We start from the raw sequence: 12,208 nt of genomic DNA, 5'->3' as shown, positions 1-12,208 counted from the left end.
ATATCAACACACCCACCCTAACAAATACTCATATCAAATTTGCCCGCCCCCCACACTAGGTGGTTTATGCCTAAACAAATCAAATTTAAAAACCAAACCCCCCCCCCCCCCCCCCCCCCCCCCCCCCCCTTATTCCGTGATAGGTCTGTTGCCGACACTCGACATTTATTAAAGGCAGACACACGAGGTGCCACATGTTCATCCTCACAACCGATGTCTTGCCAGTTTAAAACGCGGCCATAATATTATTGAGTCTTTGCATGACCGACTTCCATTACGATCTATTGTAACGTCGTAGTACATACCAGAGGATCAAAACGCTCGCTCTGGTGTGATGTCATCGAGATAACGATATCATCCAGGAAGATGACCCCATCAGCATCCGTGCTTCTTCCCCCAAGCCACCACATGACAACGGGCAGGATTGAAGCCGAGGCCCAACCCAGCAGACGTCCGTTAGTAAGATCGGTGTGCATCTGCACGCATCCACTAAACTGGGTAGACTGCAGCTCGAGTTGCCTGTTTAGAACAAAGGCCCGATGCGGGGAAACATGAGTTAACAAGGGGCTTGACCACCCTTTTCTTTCCCCAGATTGCATTCCCCGCGATACGATTGGCCCGGCCCACCAGACGATGGGCGCTGGCCTTGTTTCTTCACGATCTTGTAGTAGGGGATCTCTTGGCTATTGGCGCTTACTCCCTACCCGTCCAAGGAACGCAGGTACAACCATGTTGTCACGGGCAATGGCGACGAAACACAACTGGATGGTGTGAGCTCGTATTCTCGCTCGCCTAACCATGGGTTGCAGATGAAGAGCCGGCAGATGGGACGCTGGCTGGTAACAACTGGGAAGAGGTGGTGGTTCTTGTTGGCACTTACTTATCCCTTCGACTCTTGAATACTGCGTCGTGTGTCGTTGTAAGTCGAAGAACCCGGCGCGTGGGCGAGATGTTGTATCGGCGAAGTAGTCGTAGGAGTAGCGTAGCGTACACTAGATAATCGCATCGATCATCTCATGATACCGAGGCACTGGGCTAACCTCGTATTGCCTCAAGATCTAGCAGGGGGCCCTGGGGTCTACACCACACCAAGGCGATATCTTACTAGGTATGATATATGCAAGGGGAGATTAATTAACAGATGGGCCAAATCCTGGAACAGGGGCGATGGAACCAACAGGGCTGCCTCGGCGCTGCCCCAGCCAGGCCTTATATATATGGGGGCATCCAAGCCCTCGGTCTGAGCCAGCCGCCCATGCATCTTCTCAAGTTGTCCCTCATTATTAGTAGGAACAAGCACCCAAGATGAAGTTCGGCACGCAGATCACCCTCCTCTCCCTGGCCCTGGGCGTCACCGCCCGGCTCCAGCCCCCCTCGCACATCAACCGGTCCCCCCCATCCCTCGTGGAGCGCGACCTCCCCACCGTCACCAGCGTGATCGCCAAGGTCGACTCGGGCATCAAAGCGCTCGACACGGCCGTGCAGGCCTTCTCGGGCAGCGACTCGGACGTCAGCAGCGCGGGCGACGCCCTGGTCAGCACCATCAAGGCGGGCACGACGACGGTCGACGGCAGCGACGACCTCAGCCTCGCCGACGCGCTCGGCCTGCAGGGCGCCGTCACCACCCTCCAGGGCGACGCCAACAGCCTCGTCGACTCCCTGTCGGCCAAGAAGTCCGCCTTCGAGGACGCCGGCCTGTGCGCCTCCATCCGCCAGCAGACGACCGACATCAGCTCCGCCAGCAGCGACCTCATCGACGCCATCGTCTCAAAGGTCCCCGAGGCCGCCCAGGGCATCGCCAAGGACCTCGCCTCCGGCATCCTCAAGGCCCTCGCCCAGGCGCAGTCCGACTTCGCCGAGGGCAGCTGCACCGACAAGGCCGGCTCGGGCGGCGGCGGCGGCTCGACCAGCACCGGAGGTGGAGGCTCGACCAGCGCCGGCAGTGGAGGTAGCGGCTCGACCAGCGCCCCCGGCGGCGGATCTACCAGCGCCCCCGGCGGCGGTGGCTCGACCAGCGGCGGCGGCTCCGGCCCGACGACCAGTGCCGGCGGCGGCGGCGGTGCCACTGAGACCGGGTATCCCACCACCTCTGCGGGCGGCGAGACTGGCGGGAGCTCCACCGGCCAGCCGGCGCCCACCGGCGGCGCTGGCGGAAACGGAACCGCCACGCAGTCCGCCAGCCCGACTCAGACCTCGCCTGTCACTGCCGGCGCGGCAAAGGTCGCTGGTCCCGTTGGCGCTGTCGTGGTTGCCATGGCTGTCGCGGCTCTGTTGTAAGAGAGGACGATTTGTACGAGTGCTTCAAGGCAGGGGGCTAGATATCGTGATTGAAGGGAAAATGGCGACGCAGTCGGATGTTTGGATATTTCGTTCGTGAGCTGCATTCGCAGCGTAATTGAGTAATTAGGTAGCGTGTAAATCCATATATACGTTATCCAATGTCACCGTATCTTCAATAACTACCGTTACAAGAAAACTTATACAATTAACGCTTGCATGGCTTTAACGGAGCTGAACGGGCGGGGTAGATCTCTCCCCTCCTCCCCGAATTAGCGCCGATCGGCGGCGATGTGGGGCCGCAGCTTTACCTCAAAGTTAATCGATACCACCATCTACTCCTGCAACAAAGCCCCATGTTCTCTCCCGTCTGCTACCTGCGCGAAGAAGACATCATGGGTAACGAACCGCCCCTCCGAATCGGCTACGTGCCCGAGAACTTCTCGACGCCCATCTACTTCGCCAAGAAGCACTTCGGGCTCTCGGCAGAGCTCGTCGCATTCCCCTCCGGCACCGGCCACATGATCACCGCGCTGAGGGCCGGCGACATCGACGTCGGCATCGGCTTGACGGAGGGCTGGGTGGCCGGCCTAGGCAAGGAAGACGTCACCGGAGACGGGGGCTACCGGCTGGTTGGGACATACGTCGAGACACCCCTCTGTGAGCAGCTTCTTCCGATCTCCGTACCCGCCCAGCCTGTTCGTCCCGAGGAGATAAATGGGAACCAAATGTAGAGGGGAACCGTTTCACTGACCATGTACCACCGTCTCACAGGCTGGGCAATCTCCACCGGCGCCAAGCGCCCCGAAATAACATCAGTCGAGTCCCTCAAGGGCGGCAAGATCGGCGTCTCGCGCATCGGCTCGGGCAGCTACGTCATGGGTTTCGTCCTCGCCGACAAGCACGGTTGGCTTTCTCCGGATTCGGATTCCTCCCCCTACTCGGACACGGTCGTGCTCAACACGTTTGAGCACCTGCGCGGGGCGGTCAACTCGGGCGAGGCCGACTTCTTCATGTGGGAGCACTTCACGTCCAAGCGGTACTACGACTCGGGCGAGATCCGCAGGGTCGGCGAGATATACACTCCCTGGAGCAGCTGGAAGATCGTCGCCTCGACGGCGCTCGTCGGGGAGTCGGCGCCGGACCCGAGGGTGGCGGACCTGTTTGACAAGCTCGACAGGGGGATAAGGTACTTCAAGGAGAACAAGGAGGAGGCCGTGAAGTACATCAGCACCGAGCTGGACTACTCGGAGGAGGACGCGAGGGAGTGGCTCAAGACGGTCAGGTTCCCCGAGCACACCGCGGGCGTCGATGGCGCCGTCGTGAAGGATACCGTGCAGGTCTTGCGCAAGGCTGGCGTCTTGGTCGAGGGGAAGGGCCTCGAGCCCGGCGCCATGATTGCAAAGACACGCTGATTCGAGAAACTTGGAGTGTTTCCGAGAGGTTGGAGGAGCCTGTTTGACGCCAATCGGATCTTGGCGTGTGACCAAGACACGAGTGAATGCCTTCTCCGCCTGATATTGGACCTAGCATCGCCTGCTAGTCGACTAATTCTTTGTGTATATGGACTTTGATAACCGAGAAGTGAGGAGAAACTGAAACGCAGGTGTACGTATCTTGTGACGCGAAGTCGCGCTGTACTTTGGAGAGCTCCGTCTTCCCTCGTTCACGCCAGAGCAAACGAATTTTTCTGCGCGTAGAGTCGTGCTTCTACCCGGCCTCTGCCCAGCAGCACTTTATCTCAACCACCGTATGACGTCGTAGGCTGTCTTTGAATGGGAGGTATTGAATATGGTAAGCCCGCCGCTCCTCCCTCATCTCCCATGACTTGCCTTGCCTTCTCACCAGTCCACAGGCTTCCACAGGAGCAGGCCCGCCTGAACCAGAACAGCCAGCCCCAGAATCCTCAAACGATCGGACTTCCCCTTCGAACCGGCCGACGAAACTCTGTGCTACTTGTGATAAACCCACAGAACTAGGCTGCAGCAAGTGTGGAAACATCAGTTACTGCTCCGAGCCATGCCAAACGGCCGACTGGCCCATCCACAAACTCGTCTGCTGGCAGTTCCATCTCTTCCAGGAGAGCGACCGTCCCACCCCGTGGCACATCCGCGCCGTCATCTTCCCGGTCTACATTCCTCGACCTCGCTTCATCTGGCTGCGCATGATCAACCAATACCACCGGGACACGAGGCAGTATCTAGGCGACGAAAACTACGTCGAGAAGCAGGGCTGGCACAATTATGCGTGTCGGACCCGACCCGTCAACTCCCAGCCCCTCTACTTCTACAGCATCTCCCCCAGCTGCGACTCCTACAACCAACGGCTCCCGAACGCCGCCATCCCGGCCCTCTCCAGCGTCCCGGGGCTCTCCTTCCTGTGGCGCGGGACCGTCATCGCCACGGGCGAGTACGGAGACCTCAACATGCGCGACTTCCGCGCGGCGGTGGACTTCCTGCAGGCGTTCCCCAAGAACCTGGCGCTGATGGACCCGGCGCGGTACCAGGGCCCCTGCGTCGACGGCGTCAAGCTCAACTGCGACGACGCCGTGGCCGAGCACGGCGTCCGCCACCTGCAGCCCGTGAAGATGACGGAGCACATGCTGGCGCACCACGGCCCGTCGCGCCTGCTCGTGTTCCCGACGCTGCAGCTGGTGGTGCGCTTCGCGCCGCCGATCGGGGCCCGGGCCCGGCGGGGCCGCAACCCGCACTGCGTGCTGGCCCTCGTGCAGGAGAAGGTGTTCAGCCGCATGTCGGCAAAGGTGATGCGCCTCGACGACCTGAAGACGCTGATGCAGGGCACCTACGGGCTGGGGACCATGATCATGCACCGCGCCGACAGGCGGCCGCTGTTGCCGGTGCACGTGCTGGCCCTCGAGGAATTTGTGCGAGAGAAGGCCGAGCTCGTGGCCGACGGCCAGGGGAAGGTCTGGAGGGATAGCATCGCGCTGCATCTGAGGCCCGAGAACTTTGCTGCCTTCTGGCCGGGGTTCTTGGACAGGCACGACATGAGTACTGTCGGCGGGTTGGCCCCGCCGTCGCCTTTCGAGATGTAGCCAAAATACCGAAAGGCCATCTCTGTCGTGGCGCTTTCGGACCCGTCGATAGAAGGCTGATGTAACCGAGGGGGTTCAGGGAGCTTGGTTTGTAAACGTATTGTACGTACACCCGGGAAGGTCACTCATTCCCACAGGGATGAGGTGCTCTTACCATGCAGATAAAACACATTTATTGATCTGTAGCTGGCCTCAACCAGGATTCAGTTATGCGGCCAGTTCTGTAGTTCTGTTGCCCTTGAGAACAGAGTAAGCCTCGGAGTAATGTTCCCACCGCGGCGGTTGCCAAGATTGAAAGATCACCCAAATTAGCGACTCCTTCAATGCGGCTGAGCTGAACTCCCACCACGCTTAATCCAACGACACCTCATTCTACTGACTCACACTCGATCGTTCATGCCAACCACTACAAATCTAGCCCCAGTATCTGCAGCCATAATCGGAAGCATGGCGAGAGTAACCAGACAAACGAGATCAACGCCCAAGGCACCCCCGGAAGGAACCGCCTCACCAGCCATCCTAGACCCAGCCCCAATCAGGAGCAGGACCCGAGTAACCAGACAAACGAAATCAACACCTAAGGCACCACCATCCAAGGCAACAACATCCAAGGCAAAACCACCCAAGCCCAAACCACCCAAGGCAAAACCACCAAAGGCAGCCCCAACACAAGAACCCGCCCCCGCCCCCGCCCCCTCCCCAGCAACCCACCTCTTCCCCTCCGCCCCCGCCTTCGACACCTGGCTGGCAACCCACCACGCCACCACGCCCACCGGCATCTGGCTCCAACTCAGCAAAAAGGGCACCGTGCCCGCGACCCTAACCTACGCCGAGGCCGTCACCACCGCCCTCCGCCACGGCTGGATCGACGGCCAGCGGCGCTCCTGCCCCACCACCAGCACCAGCACCGATGTCCCGACGACGACGCACTTCCTCCAGCGCTTCACCCCGCGCCGCCGCAACAGCCTCTGGTCTCGCCTCAACGTCGACCGCGTCGCCGAGCTGTCCGCGGCGGGCCTCATGCTGCCCGCGGGGCAGGCCGAGGTCGACGCCGCCGTGGCCGACGGCCGGTGGGCGAGGGCGTACGCGCCGGCGAGCGCGGCCGAGGCGCCCCCGGACTTCGCCGAGGCGCTGCGGGGGAATGCGGCCGCCGAGGCGTTCTTCGGGACGCTGGGTAGGTCCAAGAGGTATCCGTTTATCTGGCGGGTCGAGACCGCGAGGAGGGCCGAGACGAGGGAGAGGCGGATTAGGGAGTTTGTTGGACTCCTTGCCGAGGGCAAGACCCTGTAGGCTGTGTATTTGACGTGAATGCTTCTGGCTAATGTCTCTGCGCAATGGCAATGGTGGACTGTGGGGTCGGACCGGGGTTCTAGCAACGGGATGAGAAGCAATGTTGGAGGCACCAATTTACTTTGCCGTTTAATGCTCCAAATTCTCTGGTGCTGTTCAAAGCATCTAAACTACGGGATTGTATAACCAGGGCCGCCAATGAACTATGCTTGCGAAGGAGAGTCGCCCGGCTCAACATTCAGCCCGCCAAAACGTCTCCCAGGCCGCTTCCCACTTCTTCTCCTTCAGATCCTTCAGCCAGTCCGTGAACCTGATCGGCTCCTCGCCATCGATCCTCATGACCCCGTCCTTGATCCCCCTCCAACCTTCCAGCGGGCCCTTGGCGTACCTGTGGTTCGGTCCACAATACGTGCTTCCGACCTCGCACTTGGTCCCGGAGTTGTAGGCCTGCCGCTTCACGTAACACGCCTCGCAGAGGTCGCAGTCGAAGCAGTCGAGGCACAAGTACATTGGGCCGTCTTTCCACAAAGCCCATTTTTTGACCGGCTTGCATTCGCCATCGCAGTAGTAGGAATTGTCGTCCAAGTCGAAGTCATCATCTTTATCCTGCGTATTGTCGCCGCCGGTGTCATGCTTGCAGCCATCGTCTATGTGCTTATCGTCGTCGTCGTCTTCGTCTTCGTCGTCTTCGTCGTCTTCGTCGTCTTATCATCATCATCATAGCTACCTTCATCATCACCTTCATCTTCATCTTCATCGTCGTCGTCATCACTGTCACCATCGTCATCGTCATAGTCATCTTTATCGTCATCAGCATCAACATCAACATTACCATCACCGCCATCTGCACCCCTTTTCTCCTCCGGCTCCCCCACAACCCCCTTCTCACCACCTCCCTCTCCCTTCTCGCCCCCCTCGTCCCGGTCGTCACTTCCCTCCTCCTTGGTCAGCTCATAGAACCCCGCCGAGACGAGGATCCGCGCCTCCCTCTCCATGCCGTCGAGGCTGGAGATGGTCATGGCCAGGTAGTCGAGGTTCATCGAGTCGTTCCAGCCCACGTTGTCCGTCAGCGCGTCGTAGCACACGTTGAATGCCGCCCGCAGCGCGTCCTCAAACTCCTTGGCCGGCCCCATCTTGCGCACCATCCTCGCGATCCACACCATGTACGGCGTCAGCCCCGACCGCGTCGACGACACCGAGTGCGCGAGCCCGCGCCTCGTCAGCCCCTTGGCCTCGTCGAGCAGCCGCGCCTTGAACTCCCGGTCCGCTGTCGCCCGGAACTGCTCGTGGATGATGTTGGTCGCGAGCATCACCGCCCTGACCAGCGTGTACGTCGGGTCCTCGTCGGTGAACCGGTACGGGTTCCCGGTCGAGCTGCTGTCGAGGACCTTGTCCAGCTCCGCCCTGGCCGCCGCCGCGTCTTCGCATACCCGCCACTGCGCCTGGGCGAGCTCGAACCTCATGGGAGGCGCGGCGTCGACGCTCTCGAGGAGTCCAATCACCTCTTCGTACGCCCTGATCATGAAGTCCCGCTCGCCCGCCCACCCCGCCGCCTGCCTGAACGAGTCATGGTAGTCGTCGAAATCGTCGTAATTCCATGTCATCCACGCCAGCCGCTCCAGAGGCTGCCACCCCCTGACCCCCCTGATCAGCTCCGCACCGGCCTCTACCTCCTTGTTCCGGTACACGTCAAACTCCTCCTGTAGTAGGTCTCCGCGCATCGGCTCGTTCGGGTCCGCCCGCCTGGCCTCGTCGTACGACCCCACCGCCTCGTCGAGTTTCTCCAGCGCCACCTGGATCCTACCGCGCGTGACCAGCGCCTTGCGGAGGAGGCTGAGAGAAACCTCGCGGTTCGATAGGCAGTTGGCGATGGTCTCGGCCGCCCCCTCCTTGTCCTCCGTATTCAGCTTCGCGCTGGCGAGCAGGTTCAGGATGCGGAACCGCTCGACCGGGTCAACGCACGCCGAGAGCGCTACCTGGAGCTCCGTATGAGCTGCCTGGTAGTGCTGACAGTCCGCGAGGACTGCGGCTATTGCCCAGTGCGCGTTCGCGTCCTTTTCCACGACTTCGAAGGCGCCGACAATGCCAAGGATTTCTTCTTCCTCGTACTGCGGTCCTTCGTCGTCGCTGTCCGAGCTGCTATCGTCACTGTCGCTGTCGTCGTCCTTAGGTTTTATGAGGTGGCTGAAGGACGTCTGTGGTCGGTTGTGTCAGTGTGACCAACTCTTCATTTCTGGCAAATCAGGGATTGGAAAAACGGGGGGGGGCCGGGGAAACATCCAGGTCTCCTGCACGGGGCCGTACTGACCAGTGGAATGATGCTCCTAATAACCTTATACGACTGTGCTGCCGACTTCAGGTCCTGGGCGCGGAACCAGTTGGAAATGTGCCCCTTGACCAGAGTCACGAAAGCAGCCCCCTTATCGGCTACTACATCCCGCGCCCAAGTCAATGTGGTCTCAATCATCTTGTCGCCGAGAGATGTGGCCATGGTCGCCCCCTCGGCAACCTTAGCCACCAGGTAGTCGTTTGGGAGGTCCCTCAGCACATCCTCGTAGTCCATATCGAGCGACTCGATTGTCGTCGCAAAGTTGCCGTGATTCGTCATGATCGCCCCAAGTGCTTCGAGGCAAGCGACCTTTTCGTCTTCCGCCGGCCCGGGATTCGAATTCAGGCTCAGGTAGCACCAGCAGGCGAAGTGCCAGATCCAGTGCTGCGCCGCGTACTTCCGCAGGCTGCCGTAGATATTGTCCACCTCTACGAATAGAATCTTGGAGCAGAGCGTGAGGATCTTGCCGTGGGCTACTCTCCCCGGGGTCCTCAGCCCCTGCTCGTCCTGCGAAGCACTGCGGAAGTAGTCCCGCATGGAGCGTTCCTGGAACTTCAGTGGCCGATCTCCATCATCATAGACGGCGTCAGGATCACTCTGGCCCAGGAGATCTACATTGGCAAGGTTGGAGTTGTCGCCGTCGTTTTGGGCGCGCTCTTCGACATCGCCGATCTTCAGCAACCTTGCGAGCTGTTGGCCCTGGAGCTCCTCTTCCAGGTCCAGTGAGCTCCCGGGGAAGAGATTCATAAGGGAGAAGCTCTCGGCCAAGGTCAGAGGCCGGGAGGCGAAGGCAAGCCACCACAGCAGGCCTTTAATTGCCTGCTGCTTGTCGTCCGCGGTGCGACGCTGGAGGTCAACGAGAATAGTGCCATACAGCTCCTTTAGGTTTTCCGGCATTGACTGCTCCAACTGCTTCAATATGATGGGTTCTCGCCCAATATTGTTGAACTGGCGGAGCATGTGCTCGGCATACAGAATGCCTTGGGTGGTCAGCATATAACTTGGCTTGTCGGGAAGGAGGTGTGACTTACAATCGGCCTTCTCTTCCAGATTGCTGGAAATCCTAGCTGCTTGATATATCTACTTAACTTGCGCAGTCTGCTGTCGTTGTTCAGGTGATTCCATATGAGCGCCTTCATGTCGGCTAGTTGCTTCTCCTTGGTAACAGCAATCCATCCGGCTGCGAGCCCCGCCAGTTTCGGTACCATGCTAGACCTGGTGGTGCAGAGAATGCTGACATTGAGATCGGCGGTTTCCTTGACGAGTTGGAGGAACTCCAGTGCCTTCTTTGATTCCGAGTCGAGGACAAGCTCATCCATGCCGTCGAGGACGATCTGCAATCGAGCCGTTGACGACCCGTAGAACAAGGGCTTGACGAACTTGCCCCAGATGTCTTCCCACTCAGAGGTATAGAATTCGATATCGTCGCGAGCCATCTCCACGTTAATCCTCTCACACAGCGCGGCATTCTGCTCCGCAATCTGGACGGTGATCCAGTTGATGGCGTTGTGGAACGCATTCAGCCCGTCGGTCGCCTCTCGAAAGTAGAAATGTGCCACGCATGTATTGCTCCCGGCATCTCTCTCGGCCAGTTTGACGAGCTGGTCGTGCGCACACGCGGCGAGGTGACTTTTCCCCGTGCCCGGTGGCCCGGAGAGGACAAGAATCCTAGGGGTGTTCTTTTCCTTCTCCTGTGCTACCCATTCGCCCCAGGTTGGCTCGTCGAAAATCCAGCTGCAGGTCTCCGGGATGAGCGAGTCTTTGATATCCTGGTACTCATGCGCTGGGTTCATGGTATCCACGAAAATGCTCCGCACACGGTTCGATGTTGGAGGCTTGTTCCGGTTGCCGGTCTTGTTTCAGCTCTGCTTGGCCGACTCTTCTTGCCGACGTTCATTGAAGACAACTAGGAGCTTGTGGATACTCATCAGGTCGGTGCGAACGCCGTCCTGGCGCTCAAGGACTGTCTCGAGCATTTGGGTCTGCTGCTCCATCCTCTGTATCTGCACCTCCTGGTTCTTCTGTAGGTCCGCGTTCATTCGTTGGAGCTCCTCCGTGTTTCCGAGAATCGCGTACTCGGTCGCAGCTTGGAGGCGGGTCAGAGAGGTGTCCATCTTCTTTCGGGCGCCTCCAAGATCGCCGTCTTCGCCGCGGACCATGTTCAAGATCCATTTTTCTGCATGCTCATTGATTAGCCTGGATCTCGGACTCGTCAAGCTCACTCCTGCGACGACGCACTGAACCGGCCGAGCTCTATATACTTCGTCGCGAATCCACACATTTCCAATAAGGAAGTCAACACGTCCATGAGACAATTGCGGTACGCAGGGTAGCTTGGCAGTCTCGACTCGAGGATGGTGATCCTTTGGAGGAACGAATTCATGTCCTCGAAAAAGGCCGTGACTACATCATAGTCTGCCGAAACATGCCTACAAGCCTGTTGTGCATTCAAATCAGAGACCGCCCAGGTCGGTAATAGTAGAAGAACACCAAACACACGCTTAACATGTACGTAAAGGCCATCCCGATGGCGGCGGCGGGTGGGAAAACGGGCGCAGCAGCGCTGACCAGCTGCTGGGAGCCCTTCTCTATGTAGTCGAGGTTGTCTCGGAGGAGGCCGCGGAGTTTGTCGACCTTTTTCTGGTCGTGCCGGAACTTGTGGAAGTTGTTCATCTGCTCCGTGCCATACTTGACCATGGCGTCCACGCTGAGCAGTTATTCTTTGGGCTGCAGCTCGACTCCCACAATGCCCTTGTACTTTCGTAAGGCCTCGTTCCAGAGATCAGACACATCTCAGTTGCCTTTCGCCAACTCGTCCTTCATACGGCTGACATCGTTTGTGTCCGACATGATGAGTAGAAGCGAGAATCAAAAGACCAGCTGCCCGGGTAAGCTCGAGCGATGAACGTTAGCATACTGGAACTTATCGTTGGGTGGAACAGCATGGGGTAACTATATATAATTGTTGACCCCTGCCTGTTCAAACCAATGATACCCAACTCGATTTCATTCTAATACGAGCAAATCTGTGCGCAATCGTCTCAATAGGGATAAGCCGTTGATCAACTACAACAACGCTTATTAATACCATGCAGAGCTACAGATGCATGTCAGCCGTGACTCCGTACGCTAAGAACCCTCGGGGCCTATCGCTTACACAATTCAGGGGTCCAGCTGAAGGGCTTGCAGATAGCCTGACTGTTGTTTAGGCCTTAGCAGCAATTCAATCCTGCTTGCTCCCAGGAAGTGTGGCTTCT

At 58.9% G+C, this 12,208-nt stretch overlaps 5 protein-coding genes across 5 annotated transcripts; 4 read left to right on the top strand and 1 right to left on the bottom strand.

Annotated features, from left to right (window-relative positions):
- Window positions 1-1,011: 1,011 nt before the first annotated feature.
- Window positions 1,012-2,277, top strand: QBC33DRAFT_589591 (cell wall protein; the record flags this gene model as incomplete). Its single annotated transcript, XM_060431586.1, has 1 exon — window positions 1,012-2,277. Exon 1 carries the CDS (start codon window positions 1,306-1,308, stop codon window positions 2,275-2,277), a length of 972 nt encoding a protein of 323 aa, XP_060282573.1. The 5' UTR covers window positions 1,012-1,305.
- A 356-nt stretch (window positions 2,278-2,633) lies between these two features.
- On the top strand, window positions 2,634-3,692 carry QBC33DRAFT_453934 (uncharacterized protein; the record flags this gene model as incomplete). Its single annotated transcript, XM_060424708.1, has 2 exons — window positions 2,634-2,937; window positions 3,052-3,692. The coding sequence occupies 2 exons, from the start codon at window positions 2,634-2,636 to the stop codon at window positions 3,690-3,692; spliced, it is 945 nt and encodes a 314-aa protein (XP_060282572.1).
- Window positions 3,693-3,880: 188 nt separating this feature from the next.
- On the top strand, window positions 3,881-5,522 carry QBC33DRAFT_117649 (uncharacterized protein). The gene is made up of 2 exons (XM_060421953.1): window positions 3,881-4,071; window positions 4,133-5,522. Exons 1-2 carry the CDS (start codon window positions 4,069-4,071, stop codon window positions 5,330-5,332), a joined length of 1,203 nt encoding a protein of 400 aa, XP_060282571.1. The 5' UTR covers window positions 3,881-4,068; the 3' UTR covers window positions 5,333-5,522.
- Window positions 5,523-5,779: 257 nt separating this feature from the next.
- On the top strand, window positions 5,780-6,622 carry QBC33DRAFT_453874 (bacteriocin-protection, YdeI or OmpD-associated-domain-containing protein; the record flags this gene model as incomplete). Its single annotated transcript, XM_060424704.1, has 1 exon — window positions 5,780-6,622. The coding sequence occupies one exon, from the start codon at window positions 5,780-5,782 to the stop codon at window positions 6,620-6,622; it is 843 nt and encodes a 280-aa protein (XP_060282570.1).
- QBC33DRAFT_612002 (uncharacterized protein) lies at window positions 6,398-11,944 on the bottom strand. The gene is made up of 8 exons (XM_060432468.1): window positions 11,451-11,944; window positions 11,190-11,388; window positions 10,830-11,127; window positions 10,041-10,760; window positions 9,983-10,005; window positions 8,931-9,931; window positions 7,554-8,817; window positions 6,398-7,317 (listed from the first exon to the last, which is right to left on the bottom strand). Exons 1-8 carry the CDS (start codon window positions 11,646-11,648, stop codon window positions 6,854-6,856), a joined length of 4,167 nt encoding a protein of 1,388 aa, XP_060282569.1. The 5' UTR covers window positions 11,649-11,944; the 3' UTR covers window positions 6,398-6,853.
- Window positions 11,945-12,208: the final 264 nt, after the last annotated feature.

Source organism: Phialemonium atrogriseum, assembly GCF_030411735.1.
Source record: "Phialemonium atrogriseum strain 8032-3 unplaced genomic scaffold QBC33scaffold_16, whole genome shotgun sequence".
NCBI classification, from domain to species: domain Eukaryota; kingdom Fungi; phylum Ascomycota; class Sordariomycetes; order Cephalothecales; family Cephalothecaceae; genus Phialemonium; species Phialemonium atrogriseum.
Note: the sequence above shows the minus strand (reverse complement) of the source record. Positions and strands in the feature narration are given on the sequence as shown.